Here is a 16888-nt window from a genome sequence, read left to right as displayed (position 1 = left end):
CTAAAAACCACTGAATTGTATATTTTAAAAGAGTGAGTTTCATAGTAGATGAAATACATCTCATTAAAGAAAAAAGAAAGAAGGGTGATACGAGATAGTGGGGAGGCGCTAGTTTAGAGAAGGTGGTCAGGGAGGGCCTCTCCAAGGAGGTGCCATGTGAGCAGAGACTGGAAGGAAGAGTGGGGAGAAGAACCTTACAGGCAGAGGGAACAGCAAGTGCAAAGGCCCTGGGGTAAGAGTGCACTTGGTGGTGTTCTCAAGACAGCAGGAGCCGCTGTGGCGGGAATGGAGGATGTGGGGGTGAAAGACTGGAAATGACCTGGGGACCAAGAGGGCCAATGGCCGAGGACAGAGTCTGGCTTTTATTACAAGTGTGGTGGGGACCCTCTGGAGGGTTTGAAGTAGGATTTAGGAAGTGATGTGATTGTGCTTTTAAAAGGTTGCAGGAGGGAATTCCTCGGCAGTCCAGTGGTTAGGACTCCACGCTTCCACTGCAGGAGGCACAGGTTCAATCCCTGGTCGGGGAACGAAGATGCCGCAGGCTGCGCGGTGCGGCCAAAAATAAATAAAGAAAGGTTGCAAGAGCGAGAGGCAGGAGGGAGATGTGTCGGGAGACTAAAGCAATAACGGTGGGAGTGGAGGCTGTGATTCCCCAGGAGCCAGGCCGAGCATCCGACTCGTCCACTTCCAGGTCGGGGGTTTTTGCGCCATCCCCAGAAGTCCAGGGGGGACCACCTTCCCTTCACCCTTCTTCCCCTCCCTGTCTACCTTCCTCCACCACAGCCTCCTGCCTCCTCAGTCTGACTGTCCCCCAACATAACCCAGAGCGGGGAACAGGTGGTGGACAGAGAGACTGGCTAGATTTGAGGGCCAGAGTTTGGGAACTATGGAAGCAGTACCAGAGGTGAGGGTTGAGGGCATTAGGAAGTGCCTCCCCCCACCCACTTCCTCCTCTCGCCCCTCTCCCACCCTGCCTCTGAGCCCATCCTTGAGGAGACTCGCAAAGGTGCAGCTCGGGGATTCTAAGGGGGTGCTGGGGACGTGCCAAGACCCCTCCTTTCCCCTCGCCTCTCTGTGAGCCAGCTTCTCCTGAAGGCTCCGTGTAAAGGCTGGCTCAGCACAGGGCCGGAGGAGCCCAGTGTGCACCAACCCTCTCCCAGTCCAGGTCTGAGCCCAGAGACAGGACACAGGAGCGGCGATTTTTGCACAAGAGGCAGGAGGGCAGGATGGTTGTTAGGAGCCTGACTTTAGCACCACACTTCCTGGCTTTAAATCCCAGGCATGCTTCTTGCTGGCCGCGTGACTTTGCTCCCCTACGCCTGTTTCCTCACCTGTAAGAGAGGAGTGACGACACTCCAGACTACAGTGGGCTGTGATGAAGATGAAGGGGGCTATAGAACAGTGCCTGGCACCTGGCAACCGGGGCAGCTGGGGTGGGTCTGAGAAGCAGGACCAGTATGACTCCCGGGTGCCACTTCTTGAGCCACGGCTATACGCCAGGTGCAAAGGTTTCCTTGTTTGGTAATAATGGCTGATACTTGATGAGCCCTGACTGTGTTATCCTTTGAGGAAGGAAGCATTGTATTTCTATCAAGCTGATTTTACAGCAGATGAAACTGAGGCACAGAAGGGGCTAAGCCACTTGTCCGAGGGCCCACTGTGGAGGGTCTGGGTTGCAGGTGAGGAAACTGAGACACAGAGAGGTTTCAGCGACCTTCCCAAACGCAGGGCCTGAGATTTTCCCCTAAGACATCTTTTGGGGTGTGGGTGGGGCTTCCTTTCCCTGCCTTTGACTCTGGCTGGCACCAGAGCTCCCCAGCGAGCCTGGTGTTATTTCTGGCAGCATTCGTCTTTCCCCTGAAAAGTTCCAAGGAGGTGCGGACAAAGGCAGGAAGCTGGGAGCCCAGGCGTCTGATTCCTGATGTGCCAGAGGCTCCTTCAGCCCCCGGGCCCTGAATCCAACTCAGGCCCAGGTCACATTCCAGGGTGACTCAGCCAGAGGCCAGCGGGGGCGAAGGAGGCTCTATTTTGGGGTCTGCGGTCTCTAGCCTCCCTCATGGACACTCTCACTGTTCTGAGGCCCTGCTAGGCCCTGGGGGGCAGGGATGCAGGCGTGACCCTCTCATCCCCAGCTCCCGCCCACAGGGCTGATGGCTGCCTTCCCTTCCTGGTTCAGATACCAAGGCATCTTTTCTGATTCTCCCCTGGAGCTTTGATTCCCATCGGGCGGGTTCCTCAAAAACCTGCCCATTCTTTGCTCGCAGAGCCCACCGCCAATCCCATCATCTGTCCTGTCTCTCTCCCGCTCGAACCTTTGAGAAAATCAGGGAGAAAGTCATGCATGGATATCAACCACCTTTGTGTCCCTGGAAGTATCACACCCTCTCTGGACAGAAGTTCCATGAAGGCAGACACTTCGCGTAGACCCAGCACTTAGAACAGTGCCTGGGACATAGGAGACGCTTAATAAATACGTCTCAGATGAACGAATCATGCACACAGCTGCTGCTCAATGAGCAACGCCTGCCTCCCAGACTCGTAAGAAGGTTAAGCGAGCTAATTCAGGTCAAGAGCCTGACACACAGTCTGCATTCCTGCTTGCCCAGAGCAGAGGCTGCTGCTCATTTAGCTGTGCAGTGTTGGTAGATTGCCCAACCTCTCTGTCCAGTAGTGTCAGCTCAATTCAGGCCCTCAAGGAGGATTTAATGGAGGAGCAGAGGGGCTGGTTGCTGCCCAGCTGGGTTGGAACAACCTGAGCTTGTTTAAACTGTTTAACCCATTCTCTCCCCAGGGCTCATCCGCAGGCTGTCTGCCACTAACCAAGGGTCTCCCTAACCCTCTCCTGCTCTTGCCTCCCACTGCCTCCCATGGTGTAGAAAAAGCACGTGGCCGCCTTGCTCTAGGTTCTGTTTTCCTGTTTTCGTAATAGACACAGATTCATAGAATTGTTCCTCAGCATAATAAAAGAAACAGTAGAGCAGGTATAGCGATAAACAGAACAGCTGCATGTTGGAGAGGCAACAGGGAGCGGTGGAGACTGTGGCAAGGTTTAGAGCAGGTTCTACAACTGAGTCCCAGGCAAGTGTTGCTAGATCTTCCAATTTTTCAGGAGAAGCTGGAAATCTGGGTGTTTGTGTGTGTACTCCCCCAATTTTCCCCCCTTGTACCGTGTGGTCCACGTCAGACCCACCTGGGGCTGAATCCAGTCACGGACCACCATTTGTTGACCTCCGGTTAGCGCATGTTAGAATGAGACAGATTTATTTTTGCCTAGTAATTCTGTATCCTGCAGGGGCCCAGAATGACCCTCGTGCCTCTAGGAACCCTCATCTGATGCCACTGTGCCACCCAAAAAAGGGTCTCCCACCCAGGAGACTTCTTCCAATGCTCCCTGGAGCAGCCACACAAGCCCAAAGAGGAAGACACACGCATTCAGCCTGGTGTAGTGGCTGGGGCATGAGACCAGCCGTGGGAGGTAGCTCAGAGCCCAGATGGGAAAACTAAGGCCCGGAAAGCAGGAAGGATGTTTCTGATACTCACACGGCAGATAATTAGCCCCAGTGGGCACAGCAGTCGGACTCCTAAGTCCCAACCCAAGGCCTCCTAACTCCCTGCTCACCACCTTTCCCAGGAGAAAATACTCACGGTTACCGAGCCGGGTTTTAAAATTCTTTGCCATAGTGGCAGAAATTTGAATTTGGACTGGGAACTAGATGATATTAAGAATTCTCTTTTAGGGAGTTCCCCTGTGGTCCAGTGGTTAGGACTCCTCACTCGCACTGCCAGGGGCCTGGTTCCATCCCTGGTTGGGGAACTAAAATCCCACAAGCCATGCGGTGTGACCAAAAAAAAAAGATAGCAGAAATTTATTTTTTAAAAAAGAATTATCTTTTATATTCTCAGGCAGAATAGAAGCGTCACAATTGTTTTTTAACATGTACCCTGAAATACTTAATGTTGAGATATCATGATATCTGTAATTTTTTAAAATATGTTAACATCTGTCAAATCAAGGTGATGGGTACAAGGGGTTCTTATACTGTTCTTTTAATTTCTTCTGTATAGTTGAAACTTTTCATAGTTAAAAATGTTTTAATTTTTGAAAAAGGCCAGACGTAAAGACGAGAGTAACTGACTGACTGAAGTAGTGCTTTTTTTACCCTTTAATTGAGAAAAGCATGAATTTTGGAACCAGCTAGATGTAGAATGTAACTTCTGTGTGGCCTTAAGGAGGTCACTTAGCCTTTCTAAGCCTCAGCTGTCAGGTGGGGTGATGGACATCACCTCGGGGGCTGATCAGGAGAAGGGAATGAGCCGTGGGAGGTGCAGGGCCTCGCGTGTTTTGACCCAAACTTTGGATCGCCATCAACACGGCATCAGTCTCGTCTACCTCTTTTTCCAACACTTGATTATTTGTGGTTCCTGAGGAATCTTCTGGTCATAGCTGCATCTCTTACTATCTTAATATCATGTGGCTTAAGACTTTTGAGCATTCAGATCACAAATAAAATGTGTGGAAAGAATGAAAATTCATTTTTTTCTGAAAATTAAAAATTCCTGAAGCCCAAATTTTCAGTTCATGCGACCCTGGGCAAGTTGCTTGGTCTCTCTGGGCCTCGGTTTTCTCCTCTGTAAAATGGGGGTAACAAGAGTGCCCCCATCTCCAAGTTAGGAGAAAATGAGATTCGGGGCCTAAATTCCGGTCCCTGTGGGGTCTCCCAAGGGTCCACGCAACTCTGCCCCCACCAGGGTCCACACCACCACCCGCACAACTGTCCGTGACCCCCCATACCCACACTTCTCCCCCAGTACCCACCTGGTGAAACTTCTAAGCTGTCCACAGGTATAAAAATCAACAACTCACCCTCAAAGACAAATTAGCTCTCTGGATCGACAGCAAGAATTAGCTAAAATAATGTTTGGCATTCCTTCTAATCCAGCAATTCCACTCTCACCTACTATTATCGCCATCATTCCCTGCTTTGTTTTGTTTTGTTGGGGTTTTTTTGGCAGTGCCGTGCAGCCTGTGGGATCTTAGTTCCCTGACCAGGGATCGAACCTGTGTCCCGTGCAGTGGAAGCACGGAATTCTAAACACTAGACTGCCAGGCAATTCCATCATTATTCCCATTTTAAAGACTGGGAAACTGGACTTCTCTGGCGGTCCAGTGGTTAAGACTGCGCTTCCACTGCAGGGGGCGCAGGTTCGATCCCTGGTTGGGGAACTGAGATCCTGCATGCTGTATGGTATGGCCAAAAAAAAAAAAAAAAAACATAAAGATTGGGAAACTGAGGCAGAGAGCAGTTACTCAACTTGTTCTTATTCCTGGAGGCTGGGAGTTTCCATATGCTAAGCATCCAGGTACCCAGCCTCCCAGAATCCATGTATTCTGTGGCTGCCCTCATCTGCCCCAGAGAAAAGCACAGACCAGGAGGCCCCACAGGATGAGCCCGGCGCACCGTCTGAAATAGCAAAAATGCTGGAAACAACCTGAGTCCCTCAACAGGGACAGGAATAACAGGGAAAAAAGAAACCTGCACCTATTCATACTATGCAATACTACACAAAAGATAGAAAGAATGAATTAGATCTCCACATAGCAACATGGACGGATGTCAAAATGAAAATCTGGAGTGAAAACAGCAAAGGTACGGTCTGAAAATAACTCTGTACAGAGTTTCCAAACAGCCTGACAACTTAGGAAAAATAGTTTATTTCTCTATAAGGAAACTTATCTGTGGCCTTTCTCGTTTTCATTTTTCCAGGCAAATGATTGAATGTATGGTGTTAAGTTTCACCTGGAAAGGTGTCCAGAGGTTGAAGAAAAATATGGTGAACTCACTGTGTGGAAATTCAACTAACACACTGTTTAAAAATAAAAGGTGTCCAGAAAATTTCTGGAATTTTCAGACATTCTGAAAACACACCCCCCACACACTTCCACCGCCCTGTGTTATCTACGAGCTAATGTCTATGCGTATAAGAATAATTTTTCAAACAGCTGGGAGGCTGAGGAGGTATGGCAACCGAAGGCAGTACCCCGGATGAGATCCTAGCACAGAAAGAAGACGTAAATGGAAAAACTGATGAAATTCAAATAAAGTCTGGAGTTTGGTTAATCATAACAGACCAGTGTTGGTTTTTTTAGTTTTAATGACTGTACCATGATAATGTAAGAGGTTAACAACAGCAGAAACTGTGAGGGGTATTTGGGAACTCTTTGTACAACTTTTCTGTAAATATAAAACCAGTCTAAAATAAAAAGTCTAAAATAAATCTTTTTAAGAGATCTGGGAGGTTCCTCTCAAATTAATCAACAGTAGAGGTCCTGAATTGTTGGAACAGTGGTTAGAAGGGCTTCAGTCTTATTTATAATGGGATAAATGCTTAAGTCGAATGTATTCCTTGTGCAATTAAAATTAATTTTAAAAAATATTTTATAGAAAGAAAAAGATCTATACTGCCATCTCCTTGATTTGAGATGGATGAGTTTTACTTTTCTCCTAAATCGCAGATTCTCAATGGAGCAGGAGAACCTTGCGGACTAGGAAGCTGAGGCATTTGCTTCTGGTTCTGGTTCTGGTTCTACTCTGCCCGAGTAGACCTCAGCAGATGGGAGACACCCTTGTGGACCTGCGTTTCTCAGACAGAGGGGAATACCGAGCCTACTCAGCCCCTGCATCCGGATCGGGGAACCCTGTGGAAGGTGGTTCCAGGGCCGGTAAGAGTGCAGTGTTCAGGGCCTCTGCCTTCCCCAGCCTCAACTCTGCCGTCTGTGTAATGGGGGTGAGAGCAAGCCTGGGGGTTGACACCGAGCTGGTGCACGATCCAGGCAGAGGCTGAAGAGCGGGAGGGGGCTTCTTCCACCAGGAGTCACACCGAGCATGTCCACGCACCCACTCTGCACCCGTGACTCTCGGTTCTCACCTGAAACCCCCCTCGCAGGTCCCGGGCACCGCTCTCTGGGCCAGGCCCGGGCTTCTCGCGGCGGCGGGTGAGCAGCCCTCTGGGACTCCTGTCCCTGCACGTTCCCGCGCTCGTCTCCCCAACTCTGAGCCCTCTTTAAGCCCTCTGGGCCTGGCCCCCTCGCCGGGGCGGGGGAGGAGCGCCGAAGCCCCTTAGGCCAGACACCTGGACTCCCACCTCCAGGCTCGCCCGGGGGGTGTAGGGGACGGTGGGAAGAGGACGCCCTCCTGCCCGGGGGACTGGAGCGGGGGCTCCGACGTGGGCCTGCCGCTGGCTCGGCGAGCCCCTCGCTGCAGCCGGAGCGCGGGCCTGAGCGGAGACGACCCTTTGTCTGGCCGGGGGCGGCGCTGGCGGGCCTGGGCTGGGTGAGCCGGGGGCAGTCCGGGCGGGGGTCACTCACCGCGTGCGCCGGCGGGTCAGCAGCAGCAGCAGCAGCAGCGCGGCCAGAAGACCGAAGACCACGACCCAGGACATGGCAGGGCTGGCGACCAGGCTGCGGCTGCGGAGCGCCGGAGGCGGCCGGGCTGGCTTGGGGGCCACGGGGGCCACGCGGGCCCAGTCCCGGAGCCGCCCACGCCCCCACGCCCCTCCTTCTCCCCCGCCCACCCGCCTATTGGCGCGGGCAGGGCCTGCGATCCCTCCCAGGTCCAGAGGGGTGGGTGGGGTCGCTCTTGGAGACACCATTCGGCTCAGCTTCTGCGGGACGGGCTCCGACCCCCTGGCCCAGGAAAGGGTTGGAGGGATGTGCGTGGAAAATGTGGGTGCGGGGGACGGGAGGGATGGTGTAGGGGAAAGGGAGGGGATGTGCAGGGAGGGAGGGGTTACGCGGGGGTGTGGGGGAGGAATGGGGGATTTGGGGAAGAGGAAGGAAGGGAATATGGGGGGACGGAGGGGTGATGCGTATAGAGAAAGTTTGAGGATTAGAGGTCAAGCTGTGGCAGAGGAGGGATTGGGGGTGGGAGGGGACTGGAAGGGCCTTTCCTCCACATTCCACCTAAACAGTCTCCACCACTCTAGCAGCCCCCCCCGCCCCTCACCCATCCCATCCCCACCCCCATCCCCCATGGGCTAGAGGCCATTAGTTTTCTATTCTGTTGGTCTGGGCGGAGTGGGGTCGTACCGCCCCCTAATTTACCTTCAATAAGTACAGTGGAGGGGGCACAAGAGCTCAGAGCGCCCCATCTGCAACTGCTGTAAGGGACAATAAGTGTACACCACCCACCTGTACCTGGAGCGCAGCAGGGGCTCAGAATATGGTGGACATTGTCACACTACCTGGTGCTTAGGGTGTTGGCCTCTGGTGCCAGTGGCTCTGCAAGAGACCACCCCTGGGCCCTGGCAAGAACCTGGGCTCCCAGCTGGAAGGGTCTGGACCTCACTCCACCCTCTCCAATCCCTACACCCCCACCCCCCACCCCACTTACACCTGGGAAACCTTGACCAGGGAACTTACCCTCTCTTAAGCCGCTTCCTTATCTGGGGACAGAGGGGTCAGAGTTGTACTTTACCTTAGGGGGTTGCTGTGAAGAATTGATGAGAGCTTGTCAGTAGAGGGAAGTGCAAACTAGGAGTGCTGGGCACATGTGAGTTTTGGGAGGCAGTGGGCAGAGTGTGGAGCTGGCACCCAGAATGTCTGATTCTAATCCTGGGGCTGCTGCAGGCTGCTGGGTGAATTGAGACAGGTTTCATGTCATCTTACCAATAGCCCCCTGGCTGAGTTGTTACTCCTCCCTGGTCTCCTGGCTTCTGCCCTCATCTCTCTGCAGTCCATTCTCCCCTCAGTTGTCAGAAGAATCCTGCTAGAACCTATGTCAGATCCTCTACTGAATCCTGCTCAGAACCCTCCATGGCTCCACCTCACTCAGAGCACAGCCCAAGTCCTTACAAGGTCCCGTAAGGACTTGATCTGCCCCCTCCCACCTCTACCTCCCTGCCCTCGGGTCCTCCCACTCTCTGCCTCACCCACTGTGCTCACGCTTATCTCTCACCCTGCCCCAAGTGTTCCAAACTCACTCCCACCTCAGTGCCTTTGCACCTGCTATTCCCTCTGATTGGAACACTCTTCTCTCATACACTTGCACAGCTGGCTTTTATCATCACATCCCTCTTCCCTCTGTCTCTGCTCAGTTGTCAACTGCTCAAAGAAGCCCTCCCTGACTGCCTGGTCTAAGGCAGTAACATCAGCCCTGTCTATTGCCTTGAACTGTTTGAGGTTGTTTTTGTTTTTGTTTTTTTTCCTTGACAGTACTTAACATTTCCTGCTATCATATTAGAGCTTCATTTATTTGTCTGTTTAATGTTGGCTGTCAAGGCAGTTGGATGACCCTCACGTGGCCTCAACAGACTGAGAACATCAAGAGGCAAAAGGAGTTTCTTGAATCTCTTGTTTATTTATCTGGCTTACGCACCAGCAAAGCGGACAATCCCAAAAAGGCCACAGAACAGGCCTGGAGGATTTTCTCCAAATTTGAGGAGCCCCACGGGGCAGCCTTCTGGAAGTGGGATTCACAGTCCGGCTTGGCCAATACTAAACCGTGTGACCCCTGGCAGTCTGCTCCACCTCCCTGAACCGAGGTGCCTCATCGGTGAAATGGAGATGAAGTGAAGAGTAAATGACCTAATCCAGGTGACACACTTGTCAGAGTGCCGGATGCACAGTGAGCTTTAGTGGAGGGTCAACTGCCATTAGCACTTAATTCCAATCCAGCCTCTCACCATATGTGTGATCAAGGCTTGGTCTCAGTTTTCCTATCTGAGAAAAGGGGAGAACAGTTCCTTCCTCACAGGACAGTTGTGAGGACTGAATTAAATGATGAGAGAATGAAATCACCCAGCATGGGGCCTGGCACACAGTAGGTGCTCAATAAATGTTAGCTCTCCAATCCCACACCCCTGGCTTGAGTGCAAACTAGCATGACCTCAGTCCAAATCCCACTCAAACAAAATGTCCCTCTTCCCCCCTCAGCCCAGGGGCAAAATCCCCCCCAGGGAAGGAGGCCCGCTGCTCACACACCAAAGAGGGAAGAAGGTTTCGGGGCCCCTGGCTTCTCCCTTGCTATCAGAATCTGATTTTGTTCACGAATCAAGCAGGTGTTTAGGAAGATGGCCCCACCCCCTTCCCACAGAATGAACCAGCATTGGTCTGAGCCAGCCAGGGACATCCCTCTTTGCTAGGGATTGGTCCAGTGGTGGCCACGTGAGCACCATCTGGACATTTGTTGGGGGCTTCTGGGAATTTTTTCCCTCCCTATTCTCCTCCTTTTCTTTGGGGGCCATTGTGTAAGGATGTGATGGTGGGGATATTATGAGGGAAGGCCAGGAAAATGGCAGAACCCCAAACCACAGCTGCAGAAGAACCATCCCTGGAACCACTTACCCCCAGACTTATTGTTTAATGAGATAATCAAATGCCTTTGTTGCTGAAGACACCGTGAGTCAGATTTTCTCTTACTTGCCGCCAAAAACTTTCCCAACTAAGATGACTTCCAGTTATGGCTGTGCCGAGGACAATGTGAGGTAACCATGCATCCAAAGCACCTTGCCCACGAAGAGCATTCAAAAATGTCATTTCATCTCGTTAGTTTTGCCTTTTGGTTTTTTTTTTTTTTAACAGCTCAGTCTTTCTATGTGTATTGGGCTAATAGGGCATTCAACTTTCTGGTTATGGCATCTTGCAGGAACAGGCAGGCTCTGAAAAGTAGCAGATATTCCAAATTCCCCTGACCCGTGAGGACTGACAGGGCCCTGCAGAGGACAGGGCTGGTATGTCCTCAAGAATGAAGAGGAGGGAAGACACCCCAAGAGTGACGCTCAGCCCATGGTGAAGGGCTTGAGAGCCAGGTTCAAATCCCAACCTTGCACACTCGCTAGCTGTATGAAACCTAAGCAAGTCACTTCACCTCTCTGAGCCTCAACTACCTTATCCGTGCAGTGGACGTGTTGCTGGTAGTGGTGATGGCAGGGAGGCACCCAGCGGGATTTCAAACCCAGCATTTAAGCCTTCATCTGAGAAGTGAAGCCCACATGTCAGGTGGACCTGGGGAAACCCCTCCTTCCATCCAGTTCTCCCAGGGGCTGCCACCCAGCGACAAGCATCGGACTTTCCCCTGTAGGAGTCTCGGTATGTCCAGATGTCCGCTGTCCACTAGATCCAAGACATCTGGGCAAGTCTCTGGGCCTGCCTGACCTCCACTCTCTTATCTGGCTGCTGTAAGGTCATAAGGATAATGTCAAGCCCCAACTCCTTCAGAAAATGGGGGGCTTCGCCTGGGAAAGGACAGCCCTTCCAACCCCACGCCCCTGCTTCCTCTCTTCCAGGACCAGGTCTGGTTCGTGTCTGCATCCTAAAGGCCACAAACCAAATGTGTCAGGAAAGGAAAATATGTGTGTTGCCTTCTTCAAAGCTGAAAACCAGCCCCATCAGAGACAGGCAGTTTTAAATACTTCTGTAATTATAGCTCTAACTTTAGTTGGTAATTTGGGCCATTCAAAACACCTTCTCATATTTACTCATTGAATCTCTACAAAGGTCTTATAAAATGGGTACTATTATTATTCTCAACGTGCAGATGGTGAAACCAAGGCCCAGAGAGGCTCAGTAACTTACCCAAAGTCACACAACACTTCCTTTCATAGACTAGAGCCTGGGTGTTTGATGCCCTCTGAGGACAGGCTATTTTCCCTGTGGTGTGAACACACCAGGGACTTTCCCACCCCCATAGCTTTACTCATGCTGTTTACCTGCCTGGAAGCCTTCTCTTTCTCTTCCTTTTGGTTTATCCAAATCTGTTATGGGAAGGTGTGTTAGTTCAGGTCCTCTGAGACAACCAAGATGAGACGAGACATACAAGAAATTTACTGGGGAAAAGGCCAGGGAGGAAAGGGAGGGGGAAGCCAGAGGAGGCTAGAAGAAAGGGAAGGAAGGAAGGAGGGAGGGAAAGAAGGGAGGAAGATTGGTTGGTTGTAGACCACAGGGCAGTTCTAAAAATGTTCAGTAAGGCTGACAGGAGCCTCTAGAGGAGCCCTGTGTCTCCAGGAAATGGGCCTGCCTTGGGGTCCCTGCCTCCCTCTGTGATTAACTGGGAGAAGCCCCTGGGAAGCATGGCCTCCACTCAACTGTGAGGATGAATCTCTGGTCCATCTGTCAACTAGGCTCCACACAGAAGACTTGAGAGGTACATTTTCACTTTGAAGTGAAGAAGTACATCTGCCACCTAAAACAACAACCAAAAAAACAGTTAACAAAAAAGCTGACTATATATGCTTCCATAGGCATGAACCATATCAGTGCAAGAAGAAATTCTTCCACTTAGAGAAGCTGGGCCAGGTTGAGAGTGGAGGGGAAGGAGAGACCAAAGGTGCAAAGCTGCTATTGTTTTCGTGCTGCCCAAGAGAGTGTGGCAGACTCAAGCCTCCAAGCAAGTGAGGTAAGTGAATGAAGTGAGCCTGTCATATCAGGGAGGCAATAGGGAAGAGTGGGGACAGTGGAAAACTGGAGAGCACCACCCCATCCAAAAGGAAGCTGCCTCTATTCAGTTCAGCCAACTGTGGCCATGCAGAAATATAGCCCAGTGTGGCCAGGTCTTCTGATGCAAGAGAAGCCAGAAATAATGGCTCACATTATTTTAAAACACTGAATGGGCCAATAACACACATCTGCCACCTGACTTTGGCCCTGGAGTTTCGTTGTGCCAGAGGCCAGTGGCTTAGCCATTTTGGGGTGCGCAAAACAGATCTGGAGTTGGGAATTTGAACTAAATCACTCTGTAGAATTAAGGAAGTATAGTGGAGTTTCAGGGGAAAGCCAGAGGTAGTGAAGGCCAGGCTGACATGAGGGCAGGTTGGGGGCCTGTGTAGAAAATCAGCCAAGTGAAATTCCCCGTGGAATTAGGAGTGGCCAAATGACCATTACAGTGGGAGCCGGGTAATACTGAGTGTTTATTTGTTTCCTGTGTTGGGCTATGGGAGAGCAACACACACACACACTCACACATCACCCCCAGTTGCACCCACATATTCAGAAACAGTCTGCTATGCACACAGGGTGAACACCTCATTCTAACTTGCCCAGACTTTCCTGGTTTTAGTCCTGAAAGTCCCATGTCGCAGGAAATCCCTCAGTCCTGGACAACCACGAAGGTTGGTCACACTACCAACACACTTCTGTAGCGTGTGAGTGGGCTGGAGATGGGCTCAGTGCTGTGGCAGCTATCTTGGGCCCTGAGGAGAGTCATCACCAAGTCACATGATTAATTAATTACTGCAGGACCATGCTGTGGTAGATTAGAACATGGTCTCTACACAGGGAGATCAGCTCGGTGCTTGGTGACCACCTAGAGGGGTGGGATAGGGAGGGTGCGAAGGAGACAAAAGAGGGAGGGGATATGGGAATATATGTATACGTATAGTTGATTCATTTTGTTATACAGCAGAAACTAACACAACACTGTAAAATAATTATACTCCAATAAAGATGTTAAAAAAAAAAAAAGAACATGGTTTCTAATTCTGACACTTGCCCTGTGTTGGAATTAGACAATCATACCCTTTGCTGTACCTCTGCAGAGCCTCCCACTATGGCCAGAGAATACCCATTCTGATAAGGATACGAGAGGAATCCTGTATCTCCATGTGACCTTCCTGGTTTCTGCCATTGGCCACGACACATGGAGCAAGGCTGAGCTCAGCCCGCAGCCTGAAGCAAGACTCCCCAGAGGACCTGCAGACCCGTGAGTGAGAAAAATGAGAATTTGCTATTAAAAGTCATGGAGGTTTTGAGGCTTTTGTTAGGCAGCAAAAGCTGACTGATCTAGGCTTTATCTCCCAACATTTGGAGTCAATTTGATTAGATGTTCTTTGTACCAGTTAGATACAGAATAGGCTACTTTCCATGCTTTGGGACTTGTTTTTCGCATCTGTACAAGGGGAAAATGACAGAGCCTCCCTCCCACGGTGGTTGGAAGGACTCGAGAAGATCATGGGTCTAGTGCGTACCTTAGGCACTTAATAAAATGGATTTTATTGAAGAAGGGAAATTCTTTCAGCACACACTTGCTGAACACTTATTTTCCAGCATTGTGCTAGCCTCTCCGTCAAGAATTTTAGAGGAAGCAAAGAAGGCAAACCTCCCCATTTTGGTGATTTTCAAACAGGAGTAGAAAGACCATGTCTGGATTAGAGGTAGAGGGATGGAGGAAATGACCTCTTTTCTGACATCCAGGACTTGGGGCGTAGCTGTCTATATGATGGGGGCATATCTGTGGGTTAGGAGACTTGAGGGTCTCTGAGAAACAAGGATTTCAGCTGTAATAAAGCCATCCTCCAGCGTCCTTCCCCAGGGAGAGCCAGGATTATGTAAGGAATGTGGTGGGGAGGGCAGCTACCCAGACACAAGCGGGCTGAGCTGGGCAGGCTTCTGTTCCACTCTCCCAGGCTAACTCCATGTGGGCCTCATCTCAGGCTGGAGGTAATGTTCCGGAGTGGTCCTGCCCGTGCTCCAGGCTATCTGTCTGAGGGGAACGGTGCTGGAGCAGAGCAGCTGTGGCAAACCCCCCCCCCCTCCTTTGATATCCCCGGGACAGGGATGTAAGTGGCCCCATGGCTTCCACCCAGCTGCCTTGGCCCTTTGGATTGGAAAAATTGAGGCAGCCAGACCTCAATCTCCTCAACTCCCTGCTGTCCCGCCTGAGTGCCAGCGTGACCCAGAAGATAAGGAGAAAAAAGACCCACGTTGATCCAATACACAGACAGACCTCAAATGCTGGCCCTCCTGCTACCTACAGCACTGCGAGAGCCTCAGAACCTCTGTTGTCTCGTGCAGAAATGGGGACAACACTCAAAACTGCTCTGCTTATGTCTCAGAGGAACTGAAAGGACCCAATAAGAGAATGGGGGTAGGAAAATGGCTGCAGAAGTTAATATTTTCCCCTCCTCCTTCTAGAAATTATACCAAGGCATCAAAGAGAATGAAAAAAAAAAAACTCCACAAACTCCATTTCTAGCAAAACCAGGAGAGAGTTATAATCCATAGACTTCAGAGTATGTGTGAAATTTTCCAAAAGCAGCTTTGAAATAGGGCAGAAGTCACACAGGAGGTGGTGAGTGGGTTCAGTGGCGGCAAATCTCAGAAAGCATCAGCAAAAATGTACTTTCTGGGGATGAGTGCTTGCCCTGAGGTGAAAAGCTGCATTCCTTATTTATAAAAATGAATGTAGGAACTGGGGTGAGTAGCAGAAGCCCTCTTGGATCTGGTTTGATTCTGAGAAACAGAGATGGTGTAACAAAGAATGAGAGAGAAGACATATTTGCAGGGAACAGTCTGTCTTTTTGGCAGAGAGGAGAGAACCTTTTAGTTACGACATCTAAGAAAATACCCTCTTTCTTCCCAGCACCCACAAGAACAATCAGCAAATAGCTGACACAGGAAAATCAAGCCCTTCCAACGACAAGTTTTTAAAAATAAGTGTAGGGACTTCCCTGGTGGCGCAGTGGATAAGGCACCGTGCTCCCAATGCAGGGGGCCCGGGTTTGATCCCTGGTCAGGGAACTAGACCCCACATGCTTGCTGCAACTAAGAGTTCCTATGCCACAACTAAGGAGCCCATCTGCCACAACTAAGACCCCACGCAACCAAATAAATAAATAAATAAATATTTTTAAAAAGTGTAAAAGTCTTGATACAAAGATGTTATAATAAACTATGCAGAAAAGAGCATAAAAATCTACCAACAAATGAAAAATGTTAACACGAAGAGGATGAAATTTATATCCAAATAATTTTGGCATGAATAAAAAAATTGAACTAGCAATTACCTCTATGAAGGAAAAGAAAAAAACAGACATAATTAAAGAACTCAGGAAGAACATGGCAGGCAAAAGGATGTAATGAACATGAGCTGGCAGAGCTCATGAAAGAAATAGAAAGGAGAAATTGCACAAGTGAAGACAGACTTAGAAAGTACATGAAGGAGAACAGACCTTGCAGAAAATACACTGAGGGATATGGATGACAGAAATGAGAAGAGAGAAACAATGAAAGAGAAGTAAAGAAAGCAGTAGAAAGACTAGAAAGAAAGTGATGGGTAAAGGAGAGCCAACATATGCATAATTAGAGACTTCAAAAGAGAAATACAAAATAATTGAACAGAACAAATACGTAAAGGTATAATTCAAGAAAACCTGAAATAAAAGAAGGCTCGAATCTGCACATTGAAAGGTGACATTATGTGCCAGTGTCCAGAGTGGCCGACACTAAACAACATGCCAGTAAACTTATTATACGTTAAAGATAAACAAAGAATCCTTTAGACAACCAGACAAAAACCAGGTGGTCTCATTTGCAACACCTGGGAGCTGGAGCATAGACTTCAAAGCGGATACATCAAGTGATAGCACTACAAGCGTATTTAACAGTACAAAAGTAAGCAGTAAAAAACATTGACTAAAATTGGGAAATGGAGGGAAAGGGAAGGGAGAAAGAGAAAATGTAACTTTTTTTTTTTTTTTGAGAAAATGTAACTTTATGAAAAGGAACTAATAGACACTGTCTTAAAAAATAAAGGACTAAGGACATCACATCGTATTATATTTATAAAGGTAACCATTAGGCAAAACCACCAAACTTTCCTAAATATTGGAAGAATTACCTACAGAAAATAAAGCAAATTTTAAAAAAGCAGACTGCATAGTGAAAGACTTTTAACTACCTTCCCCCCAAGGAAAAACCCCAAATGGCAAAATTCTGACTAATTATACCACTAAAGCAATAAATATAAATGTGCTTAGTTGTGAAAAGAAAAAATAATTTTCAGATTGAATCACAAAGCAGAACCTGATTTTATGTTGTATATAAGACAGTCACTAAAACAAGTGATTATACGGACTTCCCTGGCAGTCAGGTGGTTAAGGCTCCTTGCTTCCACTG

At 49.5% G+C, this 16888-nt stretch overlaps 1 protein-coding gene and 1 long non-coding RNA gene across 3 annotated transcripts in view; one reads left to right on the top strand and one right to left on the bottom strand.

Annotated features, from left to right (window-relative positions):
• PTGIS (prostaglandin I2 synthase) overlaps positions 1-8846 on the bottom strand; it is a 46227-nt gene extending 37381 nt beyond the window's left edge. Inside the window, exons 1-3 of one of the 2 annotated variants that reach the window (XM_067013631.1) lie at positions 8666-8846; positions 8420-8486; positions 7367-7684 (exon numbers count right to left, since the gene is read on the bottom strand). In XM_067013631.1, the coding sequence (XP_066869732.1) occupies positions 7367-7650 (284 nt within the window). In that variant the 5' untranslated portion in view covers positions 7651-7684; positions 8420-8486; positions 8666-8846. Of the gene's footprint in view, positions 1-7366; positions 7702-8419; positions 8487-8665 lie in introns of those variants that run through there. The other variant, XM_059036072.2, reaches the window with a different exon arrangement.
• LOC136792592 (uncharacterized) lies at positions 6527-13698 on the top strand. Its single transcript, XR_010836602.1, has 3 exons — positions 6527-6721; positions 12238-12392; positions 13531-13698. It is a non-coding gene; the product is annotated as an uncharacterized lncRNA (long non-coding RNA).
• The last annotated feature ends 3190 nt before the right edge of the window (positions 13699-16888 follow it).

This window comes from Kogia breviceps, chromosome 14, assembly GCF_026419965.1.
Source record: "Kogia breviceps isolate mKogBre1 chromosome 14, mKogBre1 haplotype 1, whole genome shotgun sequence".
NCBI classification, from domain to species: domain Eukaryota; kingdom Metazoa; phylum Chordata; class Mammalia; order Artiodactyla; family Physeteridae; genus Kogia; species Kogia breviceps.
The sequence above is the reverse complement of the archived record's forward strand: the minus strand, read 5'-3'. Positions and strand labels throughout refer to the sequence as shown.